This window comes from Narcine bancroftii, chromosome 2 (genome assembly GCF_036971445.1).
Source record: "Narcine bancroftii isolate sNarBan1 chromosome 2, sNarBan1.hap1, whole genome shotgun sequence".
Taxonomy (NCBI): Eukaryota; Metazoa; Chordata; class Chondrichthyes; order Torpediniformes; family Narcinidae; genus Narcine; species Narcine bancroftii.
The window spans coordinates 278494544-278507820 of record NC_091470.1 but is presented as its reverse complement, the minus strand read 5'-3'; the positions used below and the strand labels follow the sequence as shown (position 1 = coordinate 278507820).

Here is a 13277-nt window from a genome sequence, read left to right as displayed (position 1 = left end):
GAACAACATCATCTTGGTCAAATATCCTATTCATATAATTCAGTCATCATCAAAAACATACTCCTCTTGCCTTCTAAATTCATAACCAAATCATTAATGTACATAACAATATTCTAGAATTGTAACTAACTCCCTAATACTGTGGTAGTGAAATTCTAGTATAAGCCTTTGGATGTGATGCTGGAAATGAAGGGGCTACTTTATGGGGAGAGATTGAGTAACCTGGGACAATGCTCATTGAGAATTTAGAAGATTGAGGGGGAATCTTATGGAAATAGATAAAATTATGAAAGGAGTAATTAGATAGAAGGGAGACGAAAATTAGGGACACAGCCTCAAGCAGGACAGTGAACAGCAGCTATGATGTGTTTAGATGAGCACTTGGCCTACAAAGAAGGGTATGGACCAAGTGCTGGACATAGAATGAGTGAAACAGGACAGTCCGCAGACGCTTGAATTTTAGTAAAAAAACACCTAAATGCTGGAAGAACTCTGCCTCGGGCTCAGGCTCGAAACGTCAGGAATATATCTGCTTTTTTACGGACGCTGGAAAGACGAGCTGAGTTCCTCCAGCATTTCGGCGTGAATATGGTAGATGCCGTCGGTCACTGTTGATGGGGTGAGCTGAATGGCCCGTTCCCCTGCTCTATAAACCGCATGCCTCTCTCTCTATGATTCGATACCGTCCTTTTCAGCGCACATTCATTTTATTTGCTTCTATTCTGCACTCATGAGCACATAAGAAACAAGTAAGTTTTAAGATGTAGACGACAATGAAGTGGGAAGAGGAAAGGGGGAGGGAACGGAGGAGAAGAAGGCGGGTCCACCGATAAGGTAACAACGGGACAAGTGAAAAAATAAAACAACAAAATGGGAAAATCAGGATGATCGGAAACCACGAAAGGAAAATAATGTAGGTTGTGAGAGTCGAAAATAAAAACCCGAAACTGTCTCGAAAGATCCTTACTTTGACCTAACTACATGGGTCACTTCCGTTGCAAACAGTGGTCGCGACAGTTCGAGGTAGTAGAAGGCATTAGGTTGCCCCATCGGTTGACTATTTTCACCGGGGTTTTTTGGCCAAGGGAGAGGGTCCCTATGTTGTACAATAACAAGACGGAGCAGTAACTGCTGCATGAAACAAGTGACAGAACCTGTTAGTGAGCACAAGGAGGGGGGGGGGGGGGAGTGGAGTTTTGCGAGTTGGTGCAGTTAGTTGAAATGAGTGGCTTCTCCTGACTGGCTGGATTTTCCTCACTAATTGTTAAGGGTCGGCCGTGTCAGATAAGGAGGTTGGTTTGGGGAAGGGGTTATCCGTACAAGGCGAAAATCAGGTTGCTGGATTTTTTTTTCTCTAGCCTTTGGTTCTAACCGAGATTTTGAAGTTCAGAGGAGAGGTGTGTTTACTGTTTCAAAGCCGAAGCTAGAATTTAGTTGCTCTTTCATATTTGTATTTGGAAGGAGCGGTCTTGAGGTATGGAGGTACATTGGACCACTGGTCTGCAAGTTTAGTTAATGTTTTGCCTGTTTTTTTTCCTCCCTCCCCCAGTTGGAGTTCCGATGAATCTGCCACCGATCCTCGACGGTTGGATTGGTATTTTAATTCTTTGCTTGTCACAAATTGCGATGAATTCTTCACCAAACCGCCAAAGACCTGAAGATGGCCACCCTCCGAACCACAACCGGTTCTTCTTTCAGCCAATGCCAGCACCGCACATGTTTATGTCCCCCCTCTCTCATTTCATGCCCCCAGCGGCTTTCCCCCCTTATTTCTACCCGACTGTAGGTAAGCAGTTTTCGTACAGTTGCAGATGAAAGGTTAGTTGGTGGTTTAAAACATTTCATATGGCGTTTATTGTCCATCGTTAAACGTGTCGCTTTATCTGGCCTTTCGGCACAAAATGATCCTCCATGGACTTCACTGATAAAGTGGCCCACGCCTATACATTAGCAAATGATTCTCTCACCCGTTAGTAAATGAACAACCGGTGGGGAAGGTGAAGAATCCATCAGCGATCGATTGATTTTAAAGATATCTTGATTAATTAAACTTGTTAATGAACGTTAAAAATGGATTAATTAAACTTGATTAGTTTCCAGGCTGATAGTCCCACCTCTCTTGTTCTTGGCCAACTTTGCAACATGCAACAATTTGATGTAACGTGCAATGGATGAAGCCTTAACAGTTGCCTTTGGCGGGAGTGAAGGATTTCGACGTCTTGCTAAAAAAAACTTTTTAATTTATTTGTTTAAAATGAAAAGTGACCTGATGTTTATTGGGTCAGTGAGCTGGCTATCAAATGTTCTCGTGGACTCTACGGCTCCGCCCAGCTACGGGATCCTGGCTGTCAAATGCCAAAGTTTGGTTTGGGGAATTTTAAGATGAACTTTTAAACCTAGAAGTCATCTTCGATTTGCGATGGTTTGACTGTAAGGTCCTTCTGAATCGCGAACCGGTTCCCCCTCCAAAAGGTAGCGGGTGGGTCCAATCCGGGTACTTCCTCCCCAACAGTACCATGAAGGCAGCTTTTTCAAAAGGAAGGAACGGTTCAAGGGAGGTCGCGATAGTGAAAAATCTTTTGTCCAACTCGAGCATTTTAAAGCCCAAGGACAAAGATTTAAGTGAAGGGTGAAACGGTAATCTAGGATCTGAAAATGTTGTTTTTCTCTCATACGATGTTGGCAGTTTCTGAGAAGGTGGAGGAGGCAGGGATTTCACACATGTCAACAGAAATCTAGACCACCAGTGAATTGTTGTGGCATAGAAGAGCAGAGACCATGCTCGAGAATTGGTATTTGATGGTCAGCATTGACATGATGGGCTGAAGGGTCAGCTTTTCAGATAGATGTCACTGTCTCCAAGACCACCCTCTTCTCAAAGGCATTGAGGAATGGTGAATGAATGCAAACCTTGTTGGTCATCCTTAAATTATTACAACAAAACCAAGTTGTGGGCAGATTAATTTTTCACTAATTCCAACCTTAACATGATATTTGACCTTTGTTAGTTGGGAAACCCTGCAAGGTCTGAAGGAATACCACCTTTTAAAATATTTGGCAGTTACCTTAACTTGGGTGGCAAACCTTTTAATTTAGACATACAGCATGGTAACAGGCTATTTTGACCAATGAGTCCATGCTGCCCAATTAAGCTACACCCCTCACATGAACTTGTGGGCTAAAATGACCTGTTACCATGCTGTATGACTTAATTTAGTTGGCTACCCCTGCCTCAACTCTTCCCAAATGAACACCATCTGCTGAATATTATTCTGTAATAATTACTTTGTAATTAACTTGCTTAATAAAAGGTCCATTATTGGTTAGATAATACTAACTTGACTTTCTCTTTCTGTCAGAATTTGGTGGCAGTTTGTACTATCCTGTATGTCCAATGCCATTACCAAGAAGCTATGGACCACAGTCACCAATGGCCCACACTAACTTTAGAAGACCCTATTTTAATTCTTTTGTCACTCGCCCAACATTTTATCCTACTCGATTCAAACACTATCCTTTTCGAAGAAATGTGACTAATACAGAAGTACAAACGGACACTAGTGAGACCAATCCAGTCCAACCCAAAAGGGCAGATGTGGTTAATGAAACTATAACTTGTAGCAGGCAAACTGCTGAAATGAGGCACCAGAGCCCCTCTGCAACGGAATCAAGTCCTGATAGTACAGGCATTTTACTGCAAGAAAGAGTGGCACAAAAAGTGTTACAAGTTGCATCAAATGAGACAGAAGAAACCAGTGGTCCTTTGACATCCAAGAGTTCCAAGGCAAGTGGCTATGCTTTGCAAAAGGAAAAAATAAGAATAAATTGCAGTGAAGGAGCACCTTCTATAAATGTGTGGAGGTCATTTGAAGCCACAGTTCCCATATATAATACTCCTCATAAAAAGGTAGAAGATGGTATTCAATGTGAGGTTTGGTCTGTAAGTGCCTGTGAGAGTGGGGTACCCTTTTATGGCCCATTTGAAGCTGACAAAATAACTCAGAAAGCTGAAGTACCAAACACATCCCAAGGTGTGCCGCTGGATTCGAATACAAGTCCAGAAACTGGATTTGAATCTAGGACAGAGGAGGATTTGAGTTGCCCACCAATGCATGGCAAAGAGGACAAAGTATCATGCAAAATCAATAAGAGTGGCAAATTTCTGACAAGTGAATTTGTACAGGAGGCATCTGAAAAGCTTTCAGTGCAAGAGAGCCCCAGTGGACCTTTTCAGCAGAATGAGATGGAAGAGCAAGATGCAACTAATGAACAAAGTGAGATTATTATTTCAGCAGAACCATTAAATGAAACGAAAATGGGTGAGATGTTGAAAAGTGATGCTTCTCTTGAGTCAGCTGAAGAATATATACCTTCGGCAAGTGTACTGGCCTGGCTACAAGACCAAGCACAAAGTAACTGGTGGAAACCGGGTACTCCACAGCCACTACAACATCAACCAAGGATCCTTGATGGATCTTTTGAGGAAACCTCCTCCAAGGATGAGGAATCGTCATTGGATTTTTTTGATACCATGCATGGAAAAACCAATGTCTCATATTCCCATCTGATGTGTAATCCTCATTCTTCACCCCGCTGCCCAGCAATCTCTGAAACCAGTGATCAAATTAGCAGTAAAACATTCAGAAATAGAATTATCTCTGAGAGAGAGCAATTTTGCAGTAGTTGCAGAAAAGAACTTTTAAAAGTAAAAGGCATGAAACATGTCTGCAGAAAAGACTCTGCTACTTGGAGTGTTGGTAGTGATGCCCTTTTGGAGAGGGAGGATTTGAGAAAAGACCAATTAATTCAAGGGACTTCATCATCCAGTGGACAGCGGAGATGTCGCAGAATCTCCAGAGAATCATCCAGATCAAACAGAAACAAAAAAACTCATTACTCTTCAGATTCCTTTGAGGTATTATTGAATGTTTATTGAAGCATAACTTGATGGGCAGAAAATCAGATTAATTTTGTCTTTGTTTCCACTGTCTCTAAATGGATAATTTCAGGCCAGTTACTTTAACTTAGAACAATTATTAGAATCAATTCATTAGTGGAAACTAGAAAGGGAGAGAATAAACCTTGATTTTAGAAAGGCACTAATGGGGAACAGACTGCATGGATATGAGGGAAAATGGTGCTATCTTCAAAGAGGTAACCAGGATAGATGAGTGGTAAGTGTTGGTTTTCATGGATTTTAATGTTATCAATTAACCTGGTGTGACAAATTTTCTCAGTGACAAAAAACAAAGTTAATGAATGGCTTTTATGACAAAATCTTGAGGGAATTGTGTGTGTGTGTGTGTGTGTGTGTGTGACTGCTTTTCTCAGAGCGTATCTGAAATTCTCACTAGTAGAGGCTGCTTCAATTGAATATATTTAAGACAGTTAATTGGACTTTGGCATACAAAGGGAATTCAAGGTTATGTTTGGGGGGGGGAGGGGGGGCAGGGGATGTATATAGGTGGAGCTGAGTTCATCCATGGCCAGATGGCCTACTCTTATTATTAAAAAAAATCTACACCCTTTGGTTCAGTGTTGTCCCAGCCTAAGAACCTACTCTTAGCAACTTCCTAGAATTCCCTTACTGCATATTCCTCTATTTTTCTCAGTTCTGCATGTGTATCTAATAGTCTCTGAAAAGATTCTATTGTCCCTGCCTCCACTACTGTTGCTAGCAGTGCATCACTCTGAAGAAAAACCTACCTCTTGCATCCACCATGTACACGTTCCTAAGCATTTAAAACAACATCCCTTCAGTCTGTGCAACAGACGTGGACACTGCTCAGAGTCCTCTCATTAACATCATCTTCTGCTTTCAAATTTGACTTGCTAGAATGAATCACTTCACACTTACTGGGTTAAACTCCATCTGCTGCTTCTCACCCCAGGTCTGCATCATTCTTTTACCCCATCTTACTCTTGCTGATTGATGTATTTTTATATTCCATTTGTCCATATTAGGTCTGCACCTTCCCCTCCATGCACCTGTTCAATATTTTTAAAAAATGTGGTAATTGTATATGCTTCCACCACCACATCTGACAGCTTGTCCAGGTATTCATCATGCTCTTGGAGGGGAGGGGGGAATTGCCCTTTGCATCTCCTTTAAACTTCTTGCCTTCATATTAAACCTATGCCCTCTAGTTCTAGAGTATTCTTTCCCGAGAAAATTCTGCCTCTATCTTCCTTTGGCCCTCATAATTTTATAAATCCCTAAAAGTTCACCCTTAATCCTTTTTGTTTCTGTGAGAATAAGACCAACCTATTCAATTTCTTGATAACTATCAATTCCAGGCAACTTTCTGCTGAATCACTTTGCACTCTATCTCTATCCCATTCTTCCTGTTTCATGGCTATAAACTGTACGCAATAGTACAAGTATGTTCTCATCATGATGTCTCAACCTTGTGCCTCTGCCCAGGAAGACAAGCAAGTTGAATGCCTTCGTCACTCCCTATCTGCCTGTGTCGCCATTTTTGGGAGTACAGACCTACACCAAAGATGTTTCTGCATAGCAAAGGTTCTTGATGTTTACCTTGTTCCCTACCAGGATTTAAACCCCCAAAAGTGTATTCTGTTCCATCTGATCCATGTCCTGCTGTATCTTTTAACCAAGCTTCTTTGCTTCTGAGTCACTACAAGGATCAATCATACCCACTACATTCTCATCCAAGTTATTAAACAAAGTATTCCACACTGATGTGGTACACAACATTTTTCAGAAAGATGCCCTTACACTGTTATCCTCTTCCTTCTCTTACCCAACCAATTTTGCTCCCAGTTTGCCAACATACCTTGGGTTGTTGGGTGCTCTTAACTGGCAAGGACATGATGGGCTGAATGGTGTCTGTATTGCTTAACTTCTGATTTCTAATTCCAAGCAGGTTTCAGAGGAGCAAGATGAGTCCTGGGCAAGAATTCCAGAAAAAGCCAAGGTTGATGGATTTTCTCGTAAGAAAATAATTCGTAGGTCTCCTAAAATCGCCACACTTCAAATCTCTCGGTTGCAACAAGAAAAACTGAGAGCAAAGAAAAGAGCACATATGGCTAAATATATTCCTAATGAAAGAGAGCAAATTAAGGTGGGGCATGAATACCAGGAGTTCCCCAAATCTGGGCAAATCTCAAAACCAGAACTAAAACACACAGAGGGGAAAAGGTGCAAATGTACACAGAAAACAAGGAGTGGTATGTATTTATTGTACTATTGAATTTGATACAGAAAACATTGTTTACTTAAACTGCATCCCATTTTTCCCAAATTAAATTTTTGATAACTCCTGTTCAAAAAAAAATCTGCTGAACTTGTACTTGATCTTTGAAATGGTTTTGACCTATTAATTTAGACTTGTACCCCTACACTTTCCCATCTGCATTTACTGGCTGTTTGTCTTTTGCTATTGGGGCCTATCTTTCTTAAACATTTGTACAATTTCTACTTGTTCATCTGTTTTGTCAACCCGCCCTCACCCTCCATTTTTGATCTCCAACTGAAGCTCTCAACCAGGTCTCATTTTAATCTCAAAGGGTTTAATATTTGTTCCAACACGTTTTTAAAATATGGATCTGAAATGTTTGACTTTTAAACATTCTTATCACCTTTAGATTTTGTCCATGAGTCTACTTTACAATGTATTTCACATTGTTGCCAAAATGACTAACTTAACACAAACTCGACATCATCCAGAATTGGACATCAACTTGATTGCACTCTACCAGTGACACAACAGGGCTTCAGTGCACAAGACCCATAAGGTGAAATGCAGCTAATTGCCAAGGTTTTGGAGCCCACTTAAATGTTATTCCTATAGCCCCTAGAATACTGCAACAAGAATGCAGCTCAAAGTAATTCATCACTGCCTCAAAAATGAAATTTCATTGAAATTGACCAGTCTCACCTCCAAAAATCCATCACCGTCATTCTCAAATTCAGAACAAAAAAAATTACACCATGAAATAAGACCATTTAGTTCCTATTGTGGATATCCAGCTAATATCACTTCCTTTCATAGCCCTGCAATCTTCTCCTTTGAAGTACAGCATTTGTCCATGTTTAATTCCATAATCCTATATCAATTAACATCCTTATCTTTTCAAATCATCTTTATTCTTGGTCATCTTTCCCATTCTGTCCATAGAAACAGTTTCTTCCATGTACATATTCTCACTATGCCTTTGCATGAATCTGTTCAATTGAATTGTTCCTGCAATGTTACCTTCGATCATTTAGTTACATCAGAGGCAATATTGAATGTTATTGTGACCTTAAGGTCATCAGCTATAAATCATGGATGTACAAACAAAGCTGCAAGTGCAAGAAAAAAGTCTTACAAATGGTATGGAAAGCCATTTAGATTTCTGGACTCTGTATATGCAGGTGTTAAGTAAAGAGAACATTAGTTTGGCTGCAACCAGATGTTCTGGGAGAGGTGGGGGGGGGGGGGGGCTGCACTCCAAAGAAAGGAGCCTTTGCAGAAGGTGAAAATCCAGAATAATTCCAGGAATGAGGGACAAGTGGATAGACTGGAAAAACCGAGAGTTCAAGGGAGATCGGACAGTGATTGGGTCAAAGTTGTGTCTAGCATAGATCAGCTATGATCATGTTAAATGTAGGCCTACTATTTTGTGCTCAAAGCACATAGGCAAGAGGCTGTTCCATTGGAGGAGTTGGAATTGGGTGTGGTGGGCAAAGATGGTAAAATCTGGCCTGAGAGTTTTGTGGTTGGTCTAGAGAATGAACACTTGGGAGGAAGCTGCATCAAATGTAATTGTCCTATTCAGAAGGGAGCTGGATCAGTTTCTGAAAGAAATTTGCAGGGCCAAGGTGAGGTCAGGGTGTATGTAGCTTGTTTGCTTTTCCAACCTTCGATTGGTCTGTGATTCTCATTTAGCATCTTTGAATTTTAAACATTCTTGCACCATTTGTACTGGTCCCACAATGCTCAGATCTATTTAAAAATTGCAGTGGATTTTGGGGTGGCAGAGGGGGGAGGGGGAGAGACTGAATGCTCAAATCTACATTGTTAAGAAATTTTTTAATACATTATTATTCCTCCTTGAGTTGGAAATGAGCCAGGTGTACCACTTGTGGGGGCAAATAAAGATCTATTTAAAGATGACAAAATATTTTCAATACTGATTTTTCTCTTAAATTGATAAAGTACAAAATGCAAGTGAAGATTCTGTGGATGAATACTGGAATAAAGTCGGTGCAAAACCCAAGTCAGCTACTCAATCACTTGACGATGCAGAGTATGGTAAGACCATCTTAACATTTTAACATAAAGACTCACAGTTTGTTTAGTACACATGAATAGTGTAGAATCCAATCCTTTTCTCACTAGTAAAATGTGCCTATAGTTTTAAATAAGCAAGGCTAGCTAGATGTCAAATGCCTTGGATAGTTTTAAACTTGTATTCATTTCAATTTTGAATAGGTGAGGCTACTAGAGTGAGATGAAACTTGGCTGAGCATCAATAGCTTAACTTCAGTTCTGATAATAGCAGAGACCAAGTGCAGTAGAAGTATTGGAGCAGGAAACCAAGATGCACTCAGAATCCTTTGCAGATGTGAAGCATCAGCTCCACATGATTAGCTTGTTCTTCGTTAGGTTGCATTTTTATAACTGACATTAACTTGTGTATGTTTTAGCGGCTTTGAGTTGGATCTAGAAAATTGATGATTGATTTCAACTGATTGTAAACAAATCTGCAGATTTGGCACCTGAGTGAGCAAAAGTGAAGTTGGCCTTGTGCTGCAGAGTTATCTGCACTGGCTTCACAGTAATTCTTATCACCTTTGGGCCTGGTGGAAGGTTGAGTGGTAACTGTAGGGGTCCACTTCTTTCTATCCCATGGACTCCAGTATTTGTCTGCTTGGACTTTCCTGAAAACCAACAAAGCATTTCTGCTGATTAATTTGGTTCAAGACTTTTGATAATATCATATTTTCCATTTCAATGATCATCAGAATGTGTATGCTGTTCTTGGAGATGATGTTGGTTTAAATATTTAATATGGTGCTGCACTACAGGCAATTCTCAGCACCCTAATCATCCTTGGGGTGACCCTTCCCAGCATGTGCATTACCAAGGTGGTATCTTTGCCCTACTAGGTTATACTTGACACCATTTTGGTTCTCTGCCTCTTTTTGACCATGCTAATCAAGCTAGTTCCCTTTTGCCTGTTTGTCCCATATTCCTCTAAACCTTGTACCTATGTAAATGTATTTTTTGGTGTTACAATTGTCCCTGTCTCTACTATATTCGGCAGTTTGTTCCACAGCAGGAAGGTAGTGAAGGAGTCTGCTGTAGTCATCTCCCTCCAAAACAGATATATTGTTGGATATATTGTTGGGGAGCTGACTCATCGGTTGAAGGCAGCAATAGCCAATTCATGGCACTTTATATGGTGAGGGAAAATGCATAGCAGATCTCCCATGGTAAAGGATTCTATGATAAGGGGAATGGATAAGCACTTTAGTGACTGCAAACTGACTCCTGGATTGTTGACACCTAGGTGTGAGAAATGGGGGAAATCAGGTTGGTTGAGGCAGTCTTGAAGAGTTCATGGAATGCATCAGTGATAACTTTCTGCATGTTACTGAACTGAGACAGGAACATGCTATCTTGTCTCTGGTTTTATGTAATGAGACATAAAGTTTACAATCTTGTTGAGCCTCTTCAATCACTACAATAAAAAAAAAAGTGGACCATGACAAAATGAGGGAAACTACAATGGGATAATGGAGCTGGCTAACATAAACTAGCAATGCAGGCTATCTGGTGGGACAGCAGAGGACTTTCAGAGATTTTCTAGTGCTGAACAAAAGATATTCCAGCTAATTCTCACCACCCTTTGTCAAATTTCCAAGATGTCATTATTTGCTTGTTTTCTCACCTTCATAGTAAATAGATGAGAAATGCCCATTTAGGATCTTTCCTGCTTCCTGTGGTTCCACACTTTAATGACCTTGTTGATGTTTAAGGGATCCTATTTTCTTCCCCCCCCCCTCCCTACTTAGTTGTACTTTTACCTTGGTCTCTTGGCATTCTCCTTGCCCATAGCTGCCTGAGCCATCTCATTCCCATTTCTTTCCCTCATTTCCCTCACTCTGACATCTTCTATACAAGTGATGCTAAAATATTTTTGGCTATGAACCCTTGCAACTTAGTTCAAAGTTTAAGGCTCCCTTCCCTATGAAGCAGTCAAGTTTTAGATTCTTTGGTACTTCTACTGACTACATAAAGGTATTTTATGTGAGGTCAAAAGAAAACAAGGCTTTTAAATGTGCTTTGGCCCTGGGTTGGGGGGGTGGGGGGGGGGTGGAGGGAAAGAGGGTTGTTGGTGGGAGGGCACAGTGTCCCCATTGAGAATGGCTGCTCTATACTTATCAAAAGATTTACCTGATTTTAACTTTCTATAACTGACATGTGCCTCATTTTTCTTGATCATATCAGGATCTCTGATTATCCAGAGTTACCTGATCTTCCCAGTCTTTCCCTTCAACTGGAACATCTATGTATTCTCCTACCTTTAAGATTAAAGTTGTAATTTGGAAGATGAGGTGTCTAGTTGGGCTTTAAAATGCAATTCACTATTGTCTAACTGTTTACTCTTTGCAGAAATGTATTTTAATTTACTTTTGGGACAGTGAATAGCACACTTGCCTGAATTGGGACATTGTATGTTCCTCAGGCTTGAGCACAAATCACAGGCTGAGACTTCAATGTAATCATTGAAGTTTTGTCCAAATGTTGTGTTTGCCCATTAAGACCTGTGCCATTAGCCAATTTTTTAATATAAATGGGTATATGCTTCACCACTCTCACTGTACTTACAGAAACATGATTGTCACCTTCTACTTTTAGGTGTGTACTTGGCCTTGACAGCTTATCAATTAATGAATATTTTTTTTAAATCCTAAAACTTGCTCCCTAACTTCAGTGTGGGTTTCCCACACCTCAGAGTGCAACATATCAAGGCTTAATCTTCCTGATTGATAAAATGGTGATTGAGCCTGTAAAGACCACAACACTTGAATTTAAAAAGAAATGCAGTCATTGACATTATTGTGCAGGTTGCATTTTATTGTAAAATTGCTTTTTGCTAAAGTATGATGTTTTTGAACAGAGAAGGTGCAACAAGTTGAGTCCAGTGGCAAATTGATTCCTCAAAAGAAAAAAGCCTCCCAGGAGCTTGATGAAATGGATTTCTGGGATTTGTCAGATGTGCATGGATTTCAAGGTAATCATGTGAACTGTCATTGAATTGTGTACAGAATGTACATGTTTAAGAAGGTAGTAATTTCATAAGTTAACTTTAACAGGTGCAATTGTTGTAGATCATTATTTTAAAGTATGAATTCTTTGGCACATTATTTACTTTAACCCATTTTTGGAAGCTTTGCATTTATTTAAAAAAAAATTCTTGGTTGAAATATTGAACCATAACATGGCATTTTAAACCTGAAATTCTCCTTGTATTTTAGGAAATTCACTGAGAAGAGGAAGGACTAAAAGTGCCAAAAAAATGCACTTTTAAATGTCAACCAATGGCACTTGGATGCAATTCAAAAATACTCAAATATTGCCTCCACAATGTGGATTAATTGTGCACAGACGGAAAATAAATGAGTGCAAAAGCAGTTCATGTTCTGTTATTTGTTCTATTTTTTCTTTACATTCAAATTAACGCCCAAATGAGTTCATAGAATTGTACAGCAAAGAAACAGGCTCTTTCAACCCACCTTGTGCCTCCGAACTCTGCTGATCTATGCTAATCCCATTTGCCTGTGTTGGATCCTAGTATGCCTTTTCTATTCATATTCCTGACCAAATGCCTTTAAATTATTTAAACTATCCCCAAATGTTGCAGTTTGTTCCAGAAACATGTATGTCTGTTAACTTGCCTCTCATCTCCTAAATAGAGGTAGGTAAGTTTTCCCCCGTTGATTGGGAGAAACTAGGGGACATAGCCACAAGATCTAGGGTAGTAGATTTAGGACTGGGATGAGCAGGAACTGCTTTTCCCAGAGGGTGGAATTTGCTGCCTATTAAAGCACTGGAGGCTACCTCAGTAAATTTTTCTAAGTAGGAGAATTGAGGAATATGAGCGGGGTGGGGGGGAAGAGGAAAGGCAGGTAGATTATGAGCCTATCATCAGAAAGCCATTGAATGGCAGAGCAGGCTGGATGGCCTACTTGTGCTCCTATTTATTGTGTTCTTTCAGTTTTTACCCTCTCACCTTTAACTTGTGCCCTCTAATTCTACATA

General features: G+C 40.2%; 2 protein-coding genes across 2 annotated transcripts in view; one reads left to right on the top strand and one right to left on the bottom strand.

Annotated features, from left to right (window-relative positions):
* Positions 1–13277, bottom strand: part of kbtbd2 (kelch repeat and BTB (POZ) domain containing 2) — a 66705-nt gene that overhangs the window by 41318 nt on the left and 12110 nt on the right. Inside the window, exon 3 of the mRNA XM_069921074.1 lies at positions 9801–9889. The gene's annotated coding sequence lies outside the window, so the exon portion shown is untranslated. The remainder of the gene's footprint in view (positions 1–9800; positions 9890–13277) is intronic.
* On the top strand, positions 995–12649 carry LOC138755309 (uncharacterized). Its single transcript, XM_069921072.1, has 8 exons — positions 995–1023; positions 1550–1786; positions 3360–4915; positions 6425–6523; positions 6888–7191; positions 9165–9260; positions 12136–12249; positions 12494–12649. The coding sequence occupies exons 2-8, from the start codon at positions 1561–1563 to the stop codon at positions 12544–12546; spliced, it is 2448 nt and encodes an 815-aa protein (XP_069777173.1). The 5' UTR covers positions 995–1023; positions 1550–1560; the 3' UTR covers positions 12547–12649.

Coding starts and splice junctions, on each gene's coding strand:
- LOC138755309 (XM_069921072.1), top strand. CDS start 1,561: ATGAATCTGCCACCGATCCTCGACGGTTGGATTGGTATTTTAATTCTT. Junction 1,787..3,359: donor TTATTTCTACCCGACTGTAG/GTAAGCAGTTTT, acceptor TCTTTCTGTCAG/AATTTGGTGGCAGTTTGTAC. Junction 7,192..9,164: donor TACACAGAAAACAAGGAGTG/GTATGTATTTAT, acceptor AAATTGATAAAG/TACAAAATGCAAGTGAAGAT.